The sequence below is a fragment of the Dromiciops gliroides genome, chromosome 5 (assembly GCF_019393635.1).
Source record: "Dromiciops gliroides isolate mDroGli1 chromosome 5, mDroGli1.pri, whole genome shotgun sequence".
Lineage (NCBI taxonomy): Eukaryota > Metazoa > Chordata > Mammalia > Microbiotheria > Microbiotheriidae > Dromiciops > Dromiciops gliroides.
In genome coordinates this window covers 37,861,888-37,879,590 of record NC_057865.1, presented here as the reverse complement: position 1 = coordinate 37,879,590, position 17,703 = coordinate 37,861,888, and the positions used below count along the sequence as shown (strand labels likewise).

Genomic DNA, 17,703 nt, shown 5'->3' with positions numbered 1-17,703 from the left:
TCATCTGAAAGATACTGATATGGTAGTTTTATTTCTGAACCAACATTTCTCAGTTTTTTCAACTTCTTATAATTATGGTCCAGAAAAACTTGGCTTTGTGTATCAGAACAAAATGTCAAATTAAAACCCAAAGGGTACTTTATCTTAGGTATGAAACATCTTTATGGTGTTGTTGTTTTTTTTTTTGCAGGGCAATTGGGGTTAAGTGACTTGCTCAGGGTCACTCAGCTAGTAAGTGTCAAGTGTCTGAGGCCAGATTTGTACTCAGGTACTCCTGAAGCCAGGGCCGGTGCTTTATCCACTGTGCCACCTAGCTGCCCCTGAAACATCTTCTTTAAACCTCAATATCATCATATATGTGATTAAAATCTAATGTGTGTGTCCTTACCTGCCCCCCCTCCCTACCCCGACCCCCAGTATGGGGGGAAACTAGCTAGGAATTACTTATAAATTAGGAGCTTTATCAACAGTTTAGGCTTTTAAGCATTTATTAAAGTATATTAGAAGTTAGTAAAGAGAGAGATCGAGCACATGAAAAAACCCTATCTCCGATCTATGCCTGAAGAGAAAAAAAGCTCCTTCACCTAGCCACCCACGCTTCCAGGGAGAGAGGGAGAGAGGGAGGGAGGAAGGAAGGAAGGGAGGGAGGGAGAGAGGGAGAGGGAGAGAGAGAGAGAGAGAGAGAGAGAGAGAGTCCCACTCAGTTCCCCCAGAAGCCCCCTGTCAAACAGGAAGAGGGGAAGTCCCCACACACCGCTCCAAGCTAATTGGCTGGTCGAATTCAAGTCCACTGAATGACATGACTTAAAGACAGTCTATGAATAGAGGCAACTTCCAGGACGCCAGTCTGACCTTCGAAACCTCAGAAAGGTCACCTCATGCTTTCTCGGTTCTCACATATATTAATATACTGTTGTTAATGCTTTTAATCCGTCCAGCCATTATGGAAAGCAATTTTGAACTATACCCTCTAAAGTAACTAAACTGTGCAAATTCATTGATCCAGAAAGACTCCAATTAGGCCTATACACTAAAGAGATTAAAGCGGAAAAGTATCCAACATAATCCCAAACAAAATATACATGGGGATTCTTTTTTTGGTGAGGCAATTGGGGTTAAGTGACTTGCCCAGGGTCACACATCTAGTTAAGTGTTAAGTGTCTGAGGCCAGATTTGAAATCAGGTCCTCCTGAATCCAGGGCCAGTGCTCTATCCAGTGTGTCACCTAGTTTCCCCCTTATGTGGGGATTCTTAGAGAAGGAAGCTGATTTCTGATAGGGTAGGTACAGGAGAGATTTTGGTAGGTAATATAAGATGGGGCAAGGACATGCTGGTAAGAAGAGGGGGAGTCTCTAGTGAACAACTGCTCCTGAATCTAAGGTAGGGAAGGAAAAGGAGAAATGTGATGGAAGGAGGATAATGTCCTCAGATGCTGGAAGAAGCCAGTGGGGGGAAAAAAATATACATATAAGAAAGCATTCCCATCAAATAAAGGTCTTAACTTTCAATAGTTCTGAACACAGGTGTAGTTGGTCAACTCATGAGTGCTCAGAAAAGAGGAAACACCTGATAGGGAAATACCGACGACAATCCCTTCTGACTCATCCCCTCAAAACAGCGACGAAATTAGCTTGACTTTCAATGTGAGTTGTTGTACTAGCATGATTTCACTGGTCTCTTGCCCTTCCAAGTATCAACTTCATAAGAAATATATTAATAAGAAAACTTAATAAGTAAAACAACATGGAAGACTGTTTTAAAAGATCTTTGTTCCTATAAAGTTTGCTAAGCAAGGTATTATTACATAGAATTGAATGGGGAAATTCCCAAAAGGCACAACTTCAATGAAATATAAATTCTGCACAACAGAAGCATAAACTGTGAAACTGAAAAACACATTAAACAAACAACACAAAATTTCTTACTGTCTTGTCTCAAATCACTTGCTTTCTTGTCCTATTATTCATACCTTGTCAAACCTCAATCCTGGATGACTCACACCAGTTGCATAAGGGAGCTGGAAGAATTCATGCAACTCATTTGATTAGGTCCATGACAAATTTATGTTATCTTACCTCCATTGGGAAGTTCTCTTTTTCCTCCCTAACAGATTCTAAATCCCAGGCTCCACAGATGCTGTTACAAGCCTTAGCTTCTCCTCAAATCTTTAGCTTGACTTGCTGAAGGTTTTGCTTCCTGCTTTGCTACAAAAGCAACCTATGCTCAAGAACCCTTGCCATCATTTCCCAATCTCTGCTTGCATATTCCACTCTTTCAGAACAACAAGGTGGCGTTTCTCTTTGCTAAGGCCAACTCCTCTCTGTATATGCTCTTGATCTATCTCATCATCTCCACGATTCTGCAGACTGCAACCTCAACCATTCCTTCTTTTGCTCTTTAATATAAATTCCTTTCTGTATACAGATGTCTATAAACATGAACCAATTTGCCTATCTTTAAAAACCCTCATTTAGCTTCTGACTCTTTGATAAATGAGAATAAGTGTCAGACACCTCCCACCTCTAGGATGATGAAGCTCAGAGGGGACACCTGTATCATCTCTTAAATGTGTAAGCAGCTTGTGCTTAGTCCCTTATGATTGTTCATTCATTTTTACCTTTTCATGTTGTCACTGGGGAGCACAGTTCAAGTCATCTAATCAGCTGCCAAGGATTTAATTTTCAACTCTATGCTAATGATTCTGGAATGTACTTATTCAGCCCTAACCTTCCTTCTCACATCTCTAACTTATGGACATCCTGAAATGGATATCCCACTGACGCCCTAAATTCAGCATGTTCAACAATGAACTCATTTAACTTTACCCCCAAACCCTCCTCTCCTTCTAACGTCCCTATTACTGTTTAGGGTAGACCATTCTCCTTTCCTTATGCTATTAAACGCTCCTCACTATAGTGAAGAAATCAACCAAACCCAGAAAAGACATTTCTTTTCTTATATAATCTAGAAATAATCCTAAAAAAGGCACTATTATGCTACCTCGAAGATGGGCTCACCCAGTCACCCAGGCTCACAACCTATGTGTCGTTCTTGCAAGACTCCCTACTTTCTCTCGTCCCTTATATCCAGTCAGTTGTCAAGTCCTGTCATTTCTATTCTGGCAACATTTCTCATGTGTGCCCCTTCTCTCCTCTGACACTGTCACCACACTAGTGCAGGCCTCATTAGCTCATGTCTAGGCTGCTGCCAGAGCCTTCTGGTTGGTCTCTTTGCCACGAGTCTCTATCTACTCCAGCCCATCCCCACTCAGCTGTCAAAGCTATTTTCCTAAAATGTAATCCTGATCATATCCTCCTTCTGATTCAACAAACTCTAGCGTCTTCCTATCATCTTTTTCGAGGATCAAATTTAAAATCATCAAAATGACATTCAGATCCCTTCATAACACATACTTCCATTATTTCCTAGTCTTTTCTCCCCAGCTGCCATATATTCTGTGAGCTAGGAACACCGGTTCCTTTGCTGTTCCACATCTAATACCAAGCATTTTCACTGGCATGGAATGTTCTTTCTCTTGGCTTCCTCTAAATCCTAGATAAAATCTTAACCTTCTACACGAAGTTTTTCCTTATCCTCCTTAATTGGAGTGCTCTCCTCCATTGATAATCTCCAATTTATCCTGCATATATGTATTTGTACATAATTGTTTGCTTTCTTTTGTCTTCCCCATTAGACTGTGAGCTCTGAGAACAGAGTTTATCTTTGGCACTAAGCACAGTTCCTGGAACATGGATAGTTGGCATTTAATAAACGTTTGTTGATTGCGTGTTCTTTCTCCCCAAACCCAGGGTGCATGTCTTGACTGTATCTGACTTTATCTTCTCTTTCTTTATAATAAATTAAAGGTAAACTGGTGGCTCCCCCAACAAAGTTCCTTTCATTTCATTTGGCTGGGCTATAGGAAAGAATCACACAGCCAGGGTGGCTTGGGTTGGAATCTGAATTGATGGATAGCAAGTGGTAGACAGAACCCAGATGCTGGAGTTGGGCAGGAAAAAACCATGATTTAAGAACAAAGCCAATCATTTTTCCTATTCGAACACAAAGAAACACAATACAAATGCAATACCAGTCAGTTAAGAATTTATCACGCACTTAATGTGTGCTAAGCATTGGGGTGACAGAGAAAGACACCATCTGTATTTGACATACAGACTGAACTTTGATCTCATCAGTGTCATACTTACTTGCCATCGGTATCTGAGGTGGCTGCATAGTGCAGGGGCGTACAGCCTCTCTCGTCCAGGTCATTCACACTGGCTCCTGACCCCACGAGAGCAAACAGGCACTGGTAATTACAGTTAGCTGCAGCGTAGTGGAGGGGCGTTCTTCCATGTCCATTTCAATAGCAAAGAGAAACAGATACCAGTAAACAACTTCAGAAATAAAGGCAGATTTACTAAGTCTTGACTATCTGCAGGCACACAGAAATAATTTAAGCTGATGTTATATAAGTTAATTTCCCTTTGTAGAAGGTTGTTGGTGGGCTACTTGGAAGATCAGAAGGAGAGAATCAGGTAGCAGGGAAGAGAGAAAAGGATATTCCTATTCTAAATGCAGAAAAGTGGAAGGAAATACAGTTTTCACTGTTAGAAGCTCACTGGTCATTTCCTGACTGAACAAAGGACTTCACTCCAGTAGAGAAATCTATGAGATTGGTAGTATCTCTAACATGTTTTCTGGCTGAAAGGAATTTAAAAAAGCAGGACTCTGGGGATGTCAATCAGATTTCTCAAACAATAATGGGTAAGTATGAAGACCTTACAATTCAGAAGAACAGCAGTTTGTTTAATGTCAAAAGAACACCTGCAGTCAACTTTTTTCCTTGCTGTAATATTTGTAGAACGCTATCAGAGTATCATAATTGACTAAACATTAAGAACGAAAAGAATAAAATGAAATACAAAGTAACAAACAGTAAGGAAACAGTTTTCATGGAATCATTTCTTCTCAAACCTATATAAATTTATATGACAGTACAATAAGCTTCATTTCCCTTCGCTATAAAGAGAGGTTTAACTCACTCCAATTACCCAGGCAATTCCAGGCCGGTTTCCCTGAACACCCTGAATACTCTTCGGCTGCCCTCTATAACCTTTCAGGAGCTACGTGCTCAGGGAATACAGATTAATTTTAATTTCTGTCACATTAAGGGATAATTAAGAAGGTAAATCTGCTACAAAAGCATTATATAACTACACATGGATCCATAAAATTAATTTTTCCATTAGCACTCATAATTAAGAGCTCTTTATATCGAATCTCAAAATAATTATGAAGTCATACATATTTTTAATCTTTGCTTTTCCCTCATCAAATATTAGCTACCCTACTCTACTTTTATATTTATTTCCTTAGTATAGAAACCCAATCACATTGTTTCATACATGCCCACACACCCCCCTCTACAGAACGCAAATGTATAAATGGCACAGGTACTGGTTATTCTTGGGTGGCATACCCTGCTGGTTTATGGCCTTTGTGCCTTGCCAACAAACCGAGGGACATTCAGTTTTTGAATGTTTTCCTCACTGGCTTTATAAAGCCAGAATTATTTGCCTGAATTTTAAAGAAAAGCTTTTTTTGTGGCAATGGAGAAAACATTCGTACTCTTTCAGTGCTGGGGGGTTTTTTAGAGGAGGCTGATAGGATGGTAACAAGGACAGACGCTCTGGGGTCTGATGAAGTGGTGACCCTTCTCCTACTCAAGGCTAGCTCTACTGTGCCCTTGATTGCACACCTTCCATGTTTCCCCAATAAACTTGGAGCCTTCTCCTCAGCCCTCCTCTCGACACCTCCTCATACGCCAGCCCTTTGCCCGCTGCTAACGAATGAGTCATCTTCCATGTCTCTAAAATACCTTCCTCTGATGCTGCCCCTCTCTCAGCTTCCTTCCTAGGAGAATCTGCTCACTTTCTAATGCTCTCACTCACTTCTTGGCCCCATGTAATCTATTTTTTAATTGCTAAATGCAAGGATCTTTCCTCTCTTGAGGTTTCTGCAGCTTCTGACACTGCTGACCATCCCTCCCCTCCTTCTGGATAGTCTCTTGTGCCTTGCTTTTTCTAACTGTGCAGTCTCCTGGTTCTCCTACTTGTTACTTGTCTCTTGGTCCTTCTCAATCTCCTCTGCTCAATTTCCAATCATTCTCCACCCCATAAGCAAGAAGGTAAGTGCAGTCACATGCTGTAGGCCCTCCAACATGTTTTACACTTTTTCTTCATGGTCTCAATTATAACCAAAATGCAAGTGAGTCTCAACATTTACAACCTCAGTCCTTATCTGTTCCTGAGCTCCAGTTTTACATCCCCATTTGCCAGGTGGACATCTTCACATGGCTGTCAAATAGGCATTTCAAAATCAACAAGTCCAATGAAATTCATTCTATTTTCCCTAAAACTCAAAAATTCCTTCCAACAGTAACATGTGAGCCTGGGTGACTGGGTGTCTATTTCTGTTAGGGGTACCTCCACCCTTCCATGGCACCCAGATTCCCATCTTAGGAGTCACTCATTCAATCAATCAATCAAGTATTTATTAAACCCCTACTAGGTACCACTTAGCAGCTAAGTATAAACAACAACAACACCCCTGCCTAAAAGAAATTTACATAAAAATGGGGAATGCAACAGATATGTAGATGTGTAAATATATGTAGCACAAATATATAGGGAATAGATACAAATATGTTCAAAGTAAGTAAATACAGAGTAATTTAGGAGGCGATCAAAGTAGCCTTCATGTAGAAGGCAGTATTTAGGCTGCACCCTAAAAGAAGGTGGAGATGAAGTGGACATGTGGGGTGATAAAAAGTTAGGAGTTCAGGAGGATACAAACCTGGATAATGGACACTGGAAAGATACTGGAATGGTATGCCATGTCCTTCTCCAGCTCATTTTACCAATGAAGAAACTGAGGCAAATAGGGTGAAGTGATTCAGCCAGGGTCACACACAGCTAGTGTCTGAGGCCAGATTCAAACTCGGGAAGATGAATCTTTCTGACTCCAGGCCTAGCACTCTATTTACTGTGCCTTACCACCTACCTCATGTGGGCCTTTATCTCTTCTTGACTAGACTACTGTAATATTGTAATAGCATTCCAAATGGTCTCTTTACTTCCAGTTTTTCTCTCTCCAAATCTTCTTCCAAAATAATTATCCAGAAGCATAAATCTTTCCATTTATGTGGTCTAAGTCCTTGTTCAAGCTCCCTATTGCCTCTAGGATAAAATGAACCTTTACAATCTATACACAATCTGGCTCAAGCACATTTTTCTAGACCCATTACACTTGCTATGTTTTAGACAAACTGAGCTACGTGCTGTTTGCCCAGACTGTGTCCCATGCTGGTGATGCTCCTGGCTTCAGGGCTCCGGTGAGGTCCTTCTGACCCTCCTAGCTTCTAGTGCTTCCTATTCCAAATACTTAGCTCTACGTCCAAAATAGAATGCAATCTCCTCTCCTTTAGAGAAAGTTCTAGTCCATTTTTGCCTCTGAATATTCCAAACCTAGCACAACGAGCCTTGAATCTAAGTGGTACTACTAAGTAAGTGTTTCAGTGAATTAACCAAACATGAGAGTGAGTGGTTAGGATGTAGTCTCAGTAAGACTCTCAATGACTCATTGACATATCGCCTGGATAGGCACTGCTCACTCACTTAGGGACCATTAGCACTAGAGATGGTTTTTTCTGGTTTCCACGTTATGGCACTTTAAGTCATAAACAGCATTTCTGGAATAAAATAATCAAAGTAGATTCAATATATTTTATCCTACCTCCCAAATTTGTCCTTTTTGTTGAAGTCTGAGCCAGTATTAAGTAGAAGATTTAGGCACTCCAAATTACTAGTGATGGAAAAATAAGCTTAATTAAATGTCTCATAAAAGTTTTTTAAAGATAACTTTCAACAGTAACAGGTCAATACTATCAATTATTTTCAAGTTGAATTTAATTAGATGTCACAATGCTCTTTATAAATATGAAACATAATTAACTGATGGCAGAAAAAGAAATGTCTGTTTTAAAAGGGCACCTTTAATAGCACAACATGTAATGGAACATGTTAATGGAACTCAAAAGATAAAACTTGTGCTATCTAAACTTTTAAAGCCACATGTTCTAAAACGAGTTATAATGTAGCTGATGAATAAGGATGTTAAATATCACATATCATATTTTAAAATATTCTCCCCATACTTTACATACCTTACACATAAAAAATTACACAGTAGTTGCAGAATTTACAATGACTTTTACTAAATGGAATCCTTTTATAATTCACATCAATTAAAAATTACTATGAAATACGAGTTTGAGATTAACGTTCTTGCAAAACCACTTTTTGACAAATTACTGAGATAATGATAGGCCTTATCTTCTAAAAAATCTAATTAATTATTTATTTATTTTAGCGAGGCAATTGGGGTTAAGTGACTTGCCAGGGTCACACAGCTAGTAAGTGTTAAGTGTCTGAGGCTGGATTTGAAATCGGGCACTCCTGACTCCAAGGCCAGTGCTCTATCCACTGCCCCACCAGGCCTTATCTTTTAAAAGCCAACATATCAGCCCCTGAATAACAGCAGCAGCAATGTTTTCCTCATTTCAAGCAGAAGGAACACATGTACAGAGGTGTTTTAGGGGACTAACCAAACTCAATAGGCCTGTTTGGCCACTGAACAGGGAAAACTCCTATGTAGGGAAGAACAGCTGAAAAGGCAGGATGAGCTAGAGCACAGAAGATACTGAAGTACCAGGCTAGATAGAACAGGGCCTTCTTCAACTTTTCCCACTTGCAACCCTTTTTTGCCTAAGAAGTTTTTATGTGACCCTGGGTAAATAGGTATATAAAATAGGTCTACCTATCCTTTTGCTATTGCCAAATTTTTTACTACCCCCACATTCAATTATGTGACCCCATATGGGGTTGCAACCCACAATTTTAAAAGCTTTGGGCTAGAGAATCAGGACCGAATGCAGTCGTGGGAGTCAGTGAGGGCTTGTACTTTAAGAAGACTAGACTGGCTGTGGGGTGGAGAGGAGAGGAAACATTTTAAACGTAGGAACTATTCAGGAAGTGCTATGCTTCTGGTAAAGTAATGATGGAAAGACAGGAACATGTAAAAACATGGAACTCAATGACCACCTAGAATCATGAGGCTTCCAATTCCTGAGCATTCTGCCCCAAAAGGCTTTATGTCTTTTCTTGGCTCCATGTTTTCTATATCCATGTCCTGCTTTCATAGGATCATACACTCAGAGCTGGAAGGATCTTCAGAGATCATCCAGGCCAGGCTTCATTTTTATAGGTGAAGAAACAAAGGATAACATGCTGTAAAATCTATGTCCTACTGACTATTCCTTCAGTGTTCTTTCCTTTCCACTCTGCTATGGGGCTGCCTGCTTTAGTTGTTAAGAGCACAGTGCACTGATTTAATAATTTAACCTTTCTTTGTCTGAATCTTCCACCTCTCCCATGAAAATTGAAAAGGGAATAGTAGCAGAAACAATATAGGCCAAGCACATTCTCCCTCATGGACTTTTTTTTTCTATTTAATTTCAGTCTTCTATGTCATATTTACTATCAATTAATAAAAGTGGTGGGAGAAAAAATTGCCATGACTAGATTTTTTCTAGACATAAAAATCGTGAAACATACCCTCCAGCTGCAGCAGCATGAAGACAAGTCCTGCCAAAATCATCTGGAGTATCTATGTCAAATCCTAAAGAAATATTTAAATCTTTAGTGAAATAAAGCATAAACCAAAGTTATCCAGGAAATTTTCATGCAAAAGTGTCATGCATAACATATCACTTATAACTTCAGTATTTATAAAGTTACTGAACTCGAAACATAACTCCTTAATGATATAGACAACATTGCAGTGATCTGTCATTCCTGTTATTTGAAGTTTCATACAAGTCCTAGAAAAGCTTATTATTTTTTCCCTATATGCTTTACCTCTGGATTCTAAAGGAAGAAGATGCAAAGGTACTATACACAATACTCTCATTCATGCTTTTATATGTGATAATTAGTAGTAATTAGTAATAATGTTATCAATACAAGTTAGGAATGAAGTTACTTTCAATATTCATACAGAAATACCAACAGAGAAAGATTCCAAAGGAAGGAAAAAATACCTCAACAATATCTAAAAAAAACATATTCAAAGACTTTCTCAGGGATTATTTTTAGTTTTGACTAATCAGTATTGTTGGACCACAACTTTTATGATATATGTACCTGACTCCAAGACTAATCATAAATATAGGTCCTTTGGCTGACCTATTTTTGGGAATATCTACTGATTTCTTGCTCTAATTAACAGCATAAACTCTCCTCTGAAAATGGAAGTCTGTTCTATCTACTTCCATTTGTTTGATGAATACTGATGCATCAAGTAGAACACAAATTCTTGACCTTTTCCTGTCACAGACACTTTAGCAGTCTGGTGGAGTCTGGGGGGATCCTTTTCAAAATACTGTTTGCTGTCCACATTCATAATAGAAGGAAATACTGAATTTTTGTCAGTAGTAGTGAAATAGAGTGTGTCTGATAAAGGCCTCATTTCTCATATATATACAGAATTGATCGAAATTTATAAGAACACAAGTCCTCCCCCAATTGATAAATGGTCAAAGGATATAAAGAGGCCATTTCCAGATAAGTGTTCTAAATCACTATTGATAAGAAGTACAAATTACTACTTTATACCTTCCAGACTGGCTAATATGACATAAAAGAAAAATAATAAATGTTGGAGAAGATGTGGAAAAACTGAGACACTCACTAATGTACTGTTAGTGGAGTTGTGAACTAGCAGCTCTTTTTGTGGTGGCAAAGAATTGGAAACTGACAGGAATCCCAATAATTGGGGTATGACAGAACAAGTTGTGGTATGTGATTGTGATAGAATACTAATGTAGTATAACCTGGTATATTGTACTGTGCTATAAGAAATGATGAGCAGGTGGATTTCAGAAAAACTTGGAAAAGACTTAAATGAAGTGACGCAGAGTAAAGTGAGCAGAAAGAGAACATTATACACAGTAAGAGCAATACTGTACAATTATCAACTGTGAATGACTTAGCTATTCTCATTAATACAATGATCCAAAACAATTCCAAAGGACTCATGATGAAAAATACTCTCCACCTCCAGAGAAAGAACTGATGGAATTAAAATGCAGATCGAAGCATACCGCTGCTTTTTTCTTCTGCATTTTTTTTTTCATGATTCCCCCCCCCCCTTTGGGTCTATCTTCTATTACAACATGACTAATATGGTAATGTTTCATAGGATTGAAGATATATAACCTGTATCAAATTGCTTACTGTCTCAAATGTCAGGAAGGGAAAGAGAAAATTTGGAACTCAAAAAATTTTTGAAATGAATGTAAAAAATTGTTTTTACATGTAACTGGTGAAAGAATTTTAAAAAAGAGTTACTTTTCTAGTTTGCACTTGTATATCAGTATAAGTTGTGAATTACAAATGATGTACAAAGACCCAATAATGATCTCTTTCCGTAGAGGTTGGTGAAAAGATGGAGGTTTTATTTTTTTTCCCCTCTTCCATTTAGGTTTATAGACCCTCTGAAAACTATATACAGAGAGAATCCTGTGTGTCTAGATTCCAGGCTAAGATGCCTTGATTGTAGCTGTAAATCCCAACTTCCTTCCAACAAGACAAAACTGTTTATTAGAATGTGAATTTCATCATATAGTCAAAGATACAACAAATGTTAACAATAGGGAAAAGGATTTAGGACACATAGTTCAAACTTATTTCTACTTCTTAGCTATATTTTCTTTTCAAAGACAACTAATTGGGTTGAATAAATGCAGCAGCCAGAAATACTGACATTTTTCTGTTAGCTCCCATAGACTTGTAGCTATATTCTTTCCTTCTTTTTTTTAAGAAAGTACATTTTTAAGATCAAAGCTTAAAAATTATGGTGAGGAAGAGGTGACTTTAGCCACAAACAGCATAAGCAGGCATCCTATTTAAAAAAGAAAGGCTTTTTCTTATATTCTAGTTTTGTCATACAAAAGACACCAAAATTCACGATTTGCTTACCTGAAGAAAGAAGTTTCCTACAGCAATCTGAAAAACCACTTAATGCTGCCAAATGGAGAGGGAACATTCCATGTATGCCCCGCCTAAAGCAGATATATGGTATGCTGATTACAATACAAGTAAAATATATGTGGTCTATTTTTTAAACTGTCTGGGGGGAGTAGGATAAAAATCTTAGTACTAAAAAATAGACACCACCCCAAGACTCAAGAAAATGACATCTTTCATGTGAATTTCAATTTTGTTCAATTCGAAGAGGTTTAAAAAGGAATAACTTATTTTTATTGACCTATATTCATTTCCAGATTAAAAATGAAAAAAAAGATATTATAATCACAGAATTACAAAACCATATAAGTCCATGTTTGGGAAAAAAACACACCAAAAAACCAAGAACCAAAGTTTTGTTAAAATATAAAAATTTAAGGAATATACCTTTTTCTCAGCAGTACATGGCACATTTTCAAAAATTGACCATGTATTAGGGCACAAAAACATCATAGTCAAATGTAGAAAGGCAGAAATAGTAAATGCATCCTTCTCAGATCATGATGCAATAAAAATTACATGTAAGAAAGAGCCAGGGAAAAGTAGAATGAAAATCAATTGGAAACTAAATAATTTCATTCTAAAGAATGAATGGGCCAAACAAGAAATCATAGAAACAATCAATAACTTTATCCAAGAGAATGACAATAATGAGACAACATACCAAAATCTATGGGATGCAGCCAAAGCAGTGCTTAGGGGAAAATTTATAGCTCTAAATGCTTACATGAATAAGAAAGAGAAAGAGGAGATTAATGAATTGGGCATGCAACTTAAAAAGCTAGAAAAAGAACAAATTAGAAATCCCCAATTAGACACTAAATTAGAGATCCTGAAAATTAAAGGAGAAATCAATAAGATTGAAAGCAAAAAAACTATGGAATTAATCAATAAAACTAAGAGCTGGTTTTATGAAAAAACCAATAAAATAGATAAAATATTGGTTAATTTGATTAAAAAAAAGAAAGAAGAAAACCAAATTACCAGTATCAAAAATGAAAAGGGTGATGTTACCACCAATGAAGTGGAAATTAAAGCAATAATTAGGAAATATTTTGCCCAACTGTATGCCAATAAATTTGACAATCTAAATGAAATGGATGAATATTTACAAAAATACAAACTGCCCAGGTTAACTGAAGAGGAAATAAAATCCTTAAATAAACCCATATTAGAAAAAGAAATTGAACAAGCTATTAATGAACTCCCTAAGAAAAAATCCCCAGGGCCAGATGGGTTTACGGGTGAATTTTACCAAACATTTAAAGAACAATTAATTCCAATATTATACAAATTATTTGGAAAAATAGGTGAAGAAGGAGTTCTACCAAATTCGTTTTATGACACAAATATGGTGGTGATACCAAAACCAGGCAAAGCAAAAACAGAGAAAGAAAATTATAGACCAATTTCCCTAATGAATATTGATGCTAAAATCTTAAATAAGATATTAGCAAGGAGATTACAGCAAGTGATCACCAGGATAATACACTATGACCAGGTGGGATTTATACCAGGAATGCAGGGCTGGTTCAACATTAGGAAAACTATTAACATAATCAACCACATCAATAAGAAAACCAACCAAAATCATATGATTATCTCAATAGATGCAGAGAAAGCTTTTGACAAAGTACAGCACCCATTCCTAATAAAAACACTAGAGAGTTTAGGAATAGGGGGAGCTTTCCTTAGAATAATAAACAGTATCTACCTAAAGCCATCAGCAAGTATTATATGCAATGGAGATAAATTAGAGGCCTTCCCAATAAGATCAGGGGTGAAACAGGGATGTCCATTATCACCCCTATTATTTAATATTGTTCTAGAAATGTTAGCTTTAGCAATCAGAGAAGAGAAAGGAATTAAAGGAATTAGAATAGGCAAGGAGGAAACAAAACTATCACTCTTTGCAGATGATATGATAGTATACTTTAGGAATCCTCAAGAATCAAGTCAAAAATTACTTGAAACAATGAACAACTTTAGCAAAGTAGCAGGATATAAAATAAATCCACATAAATCATCAGCATTTCTATACATGACCAACAAAGTCCAGCAGCAAGAGATAGAAAGAGAAATTCCATTTAAAGTAACGGTAGGTAATATAAAATACTTGGGAGTCTACTTGTCAAGACAAACCCAGGAACTCTATGAACACAACTACCAAACACTCTTCACACAAATCAAATCAGATCTAAATAATTGGAAAGATATCAATTGCTCATGGATAGGCAGAGCTAATATAGTAAAAATGACAATACTGCCTAAATTAATTTACTTATTCAGTGCCATACCAATCAGGCTACCTAAAAATTATTTTATACAGCTAGAAAAAATAATAACAAAATTCATCTGGAAAAACAAAAAATCAAGAATATCCAGGGAAATAAAAAAAAATTCACAGGAAGGTGGGTTAGCGGTACCAAACCTGGAGCTTTACTATAAAGCGGCAGTCATCAAAACTATCTGGTACTGGCTAAAAAATAGAGTGGTAGATCAATGGAATAGGCTAGGCTCAGGAAATGCAGTAGTAAATGACACTAGTAATGTAGTGTTTGATAAACCCAAAGACTCCAGCTTCTGGGATAGGAACTCAGTATTTGACAAAAACTGCTGGGAAAACTGGAGATAGTATGGCAGAAATTAGGCTTAGACCAACATCTTACACCTTATACTAAAATAAGGTCAAAATGGATACATGATTTAGACATAAGAGGTGATACCATAGGTAAATTAGGAGAGAAAGGAATAGTGTACCTATCAGATCTTTGGAAAGGAGAACAGTTTTTGACCAAACATGAGATAGAGTATATTATAAAATGCAAAGTGGATGATTTTGATTATATTAAATTAAAAAATTTTTGTACAAACAGAAGCAATGCATCCAAAATTGGAAGGGAGGCAGAAAGCTGGGAAACAATTTTTGAGGCCAGTGCTTCTGATAAAGGCCTCATCTCTAAAATATATAGGGAATTAAATCAAATTTATAAGAATCCAAGTCATTCCCCAATTGAGAAATGGTCAAAGGATATGAACAGGCAGTTTTCTGATGAAGAAACCAAAGCTATCTATTCCCATATGAAAAAATGCTCTAAATCTCTAATGATTAGAGAGATGCAAATTAAAACAACTCTGAGGTACCACCTGACACCTATCAGATTGGCTAAAATGACAAAAAAGGAAGATAATAAATGTTGGAGAGGCTGTGGGAAAATTGGAACACTAATGCATTGTTGGTGGAGCTGTGAGCTGATCCAACCATTCTGGAGAGCAATTTGGAATTATGCCCAAAGGGCAATAAAGCTGTGCATACCCTTTGACCCAGCAATCCCACTTTTAGGTCTTTTGCCCAAAGAAATCATGGAAGGGGGAAAGGAACCCACATGTACAAAAATATTTATAGCTGCTCTTTACATGGTAGCAAGGAATTGGAAGTTGAGGGGGTGCCCATCAATTGGGGAATGGCTGGACAAGTTGTGGTATATGAATACAATGGAATACTATTGTGCTGTAAGAAATGATGAGCAGGAAGAGTTCAGAGAAACCTGGAGGGTCTTACGTGAGCTGATGATGAGTGAGATGAGCAGAACCAGAAGAACATTGTACACAGTATCATCAACATTGAGTGTTGACCTACTGTGATGGACTATATTCTTCTCACCAATGCAATGGTATAGAAGAGTTCCAGGGAACTCATGATAGAAGAGGATCTCCAAATCCAAGAAAAAAAAAAAAGAACTGTGGAGTATAGATGCTGATTGAATTTTTTTTTCTATTTTGAGGTTTTGCATCACTGCTCTGATTCTTTCTCTTGTAACAGGATTAATGCAGAAATAGGATTAATGTTATTATGTGTATATATATGTGTGTGTATACATATATATATATATGTATATGTATAGAGATATACAGATATAACCTATATCAGATTACCTGCTGTCTAGGGGAAGGGGGAGGGAGGGGAGGGAGGGAGAAAAATCTGAAATTGTAAAACATGTATAAACAAAAGTTGAGAACTATCTTTACATGTAACGGAAAAAATAAAATATCTCATAAAAAATATAAAAATTTACATGATTTTATTATCTCACATCATCAAATTTATTGACAATAAATCATTTTAAATTATTGTGTCAACACACAGGTAGAAGGAATTCAGGCAAACTGAAAAGGCAACCACTTCCTCCCCAGGTCCCATAAGATACCTTTCCCTGAAATAATCAAATAATGTTGTAATGATTTATTTCATTTCATTCTGGATTGTGTACCAGAAACACTATTGGACTTGAAAATGACTTACTTTGCTGTGTCAGCACCACTTGTAATGAGAGTGTTGATAAGTAGCTCATGGCCATATCGAGCTGCTATGTGCAAAGGAGTATTTCCATTCTTATCTTTACAGTCTATTTCTGCTCCTACAATAAAACACATCTAGTCAGGTCTATATGGATACATACCCTCTCAATTCCTTCTAATTTGGAGCAATAGACAAATATAAACTAAGATAGTAATTCTCTTGTCAATTCTTTTATTTATTTAATTCATTAATTCTTTTAAATTATTTCGGTAAAGATGCCATTTAAAAGTTTAATTCTCTACAAATGGCTAAAGACCCAGCTGAATGAACTCAAAACCAATATTAGGTGCTATGTTCCTAACATTCCAAAAGGATGACTATTGCTTTCTTGAAGTAACCCATGAAGTTGTTTTAAATTAATATATTACAATTAGTAAATGAAAAACAGACAGCCATCAACACCTACAAGAACAAAATAATTTCTAAGTAATGACAAAGAAACAGGTCTATTGTCCAGTAATTAAAACAAAGAAATCAACTTGAAAAAGGAATTGTCAATATTTAAGATGACTTCTTTTTCTATTCTGATAAGAAAAACAATTAAAAAGCAAATGAAAACAATAAAAGGTACAAGAAATATAGCATTCTTAATGTTTAATGTGATTTGAAATCAAACATGGAGATATTTATGCTGTTATGGCAAAAGCTAATAACATTCAAGCTGGGACAGTAATCCACTATTGTTGGAGTTGTGAACTGATCCAACCATTCTGGACAGCAATTTGAAACTATGCCAGAGGGGCTACAGAATTGTGCATACCCTTTGACCCAACAATACCACTGCTAGGTTTATATCCCAAGACACACCCAAAAAAGAGAAAAAGACCTCTTAGTACAAAAATATTGAAAGCAACTCTTTTTGTGGTGGCTAGGAATTGGAAATGAAAGGAATGTGACCATCAATTGGGGAATGGCTAAACAAGCTGTGGTATATGATAGTGATGGAATATTATTGTGCTATAAGAAATGATAAGCAGGATGATTTCAGAAAGGCCTACAAAGACCTGCATGAACTGATGTATACTGAAGTGAGAAGAACAAGGAGAACATTGTGCACAATGACAGCAATATTGTTTGATGAAGAAGTCTGAATGACAACTATTCTCAGCAATACAATGATCCAAGGCAATCCCAAAGGATTAATGAGGAAGGATACTATCCACCTCCAAAGAAAGAACTGATATTGACTGAACA

At 36.9% G+C, this 17,703-nt stretch overlaps 1 protein-coding gene across 3 annotated transcripts in view; it reads right to left on the bottom strand.

The window, feature by feature from the left end:
• ANKRD28 (ankyrin repeat domain 28) overlaps positions 1–17,703 on the bottom strand; it is a 183,243-nt gene that overhangs the window by 33,802 nt on the left and 131,738 nt on the right. For all 3 annotated transcript variants that reach the window (XM_043965044.1, XM_043965045.1, XM_043965043.1), the window contains exons 10-14: positions 16,453–16,567; positions 12,102–12,184; positions 9,678–9,741; positions 7,798–7,866; positions 4,209–4,349 (exon numbers count right to left, since the gene is read on the bottom strand). In XM_043965044.1, the coding sequence (XP_043820979.1) occupies positions 4,209–4,349; positions 7,798–7,866; positions 9,678–9,741; positions 12,102–12,184; positions 16,453–16,567 (472 nt within the window). The remainder of the gene's footprint in view (positions 1–4,208; positions 4,350–7,797; positions 7,867–9,677; positions 9,742–12,101; positions 12,185–16,452; positions 16,568–17,703) is intronic.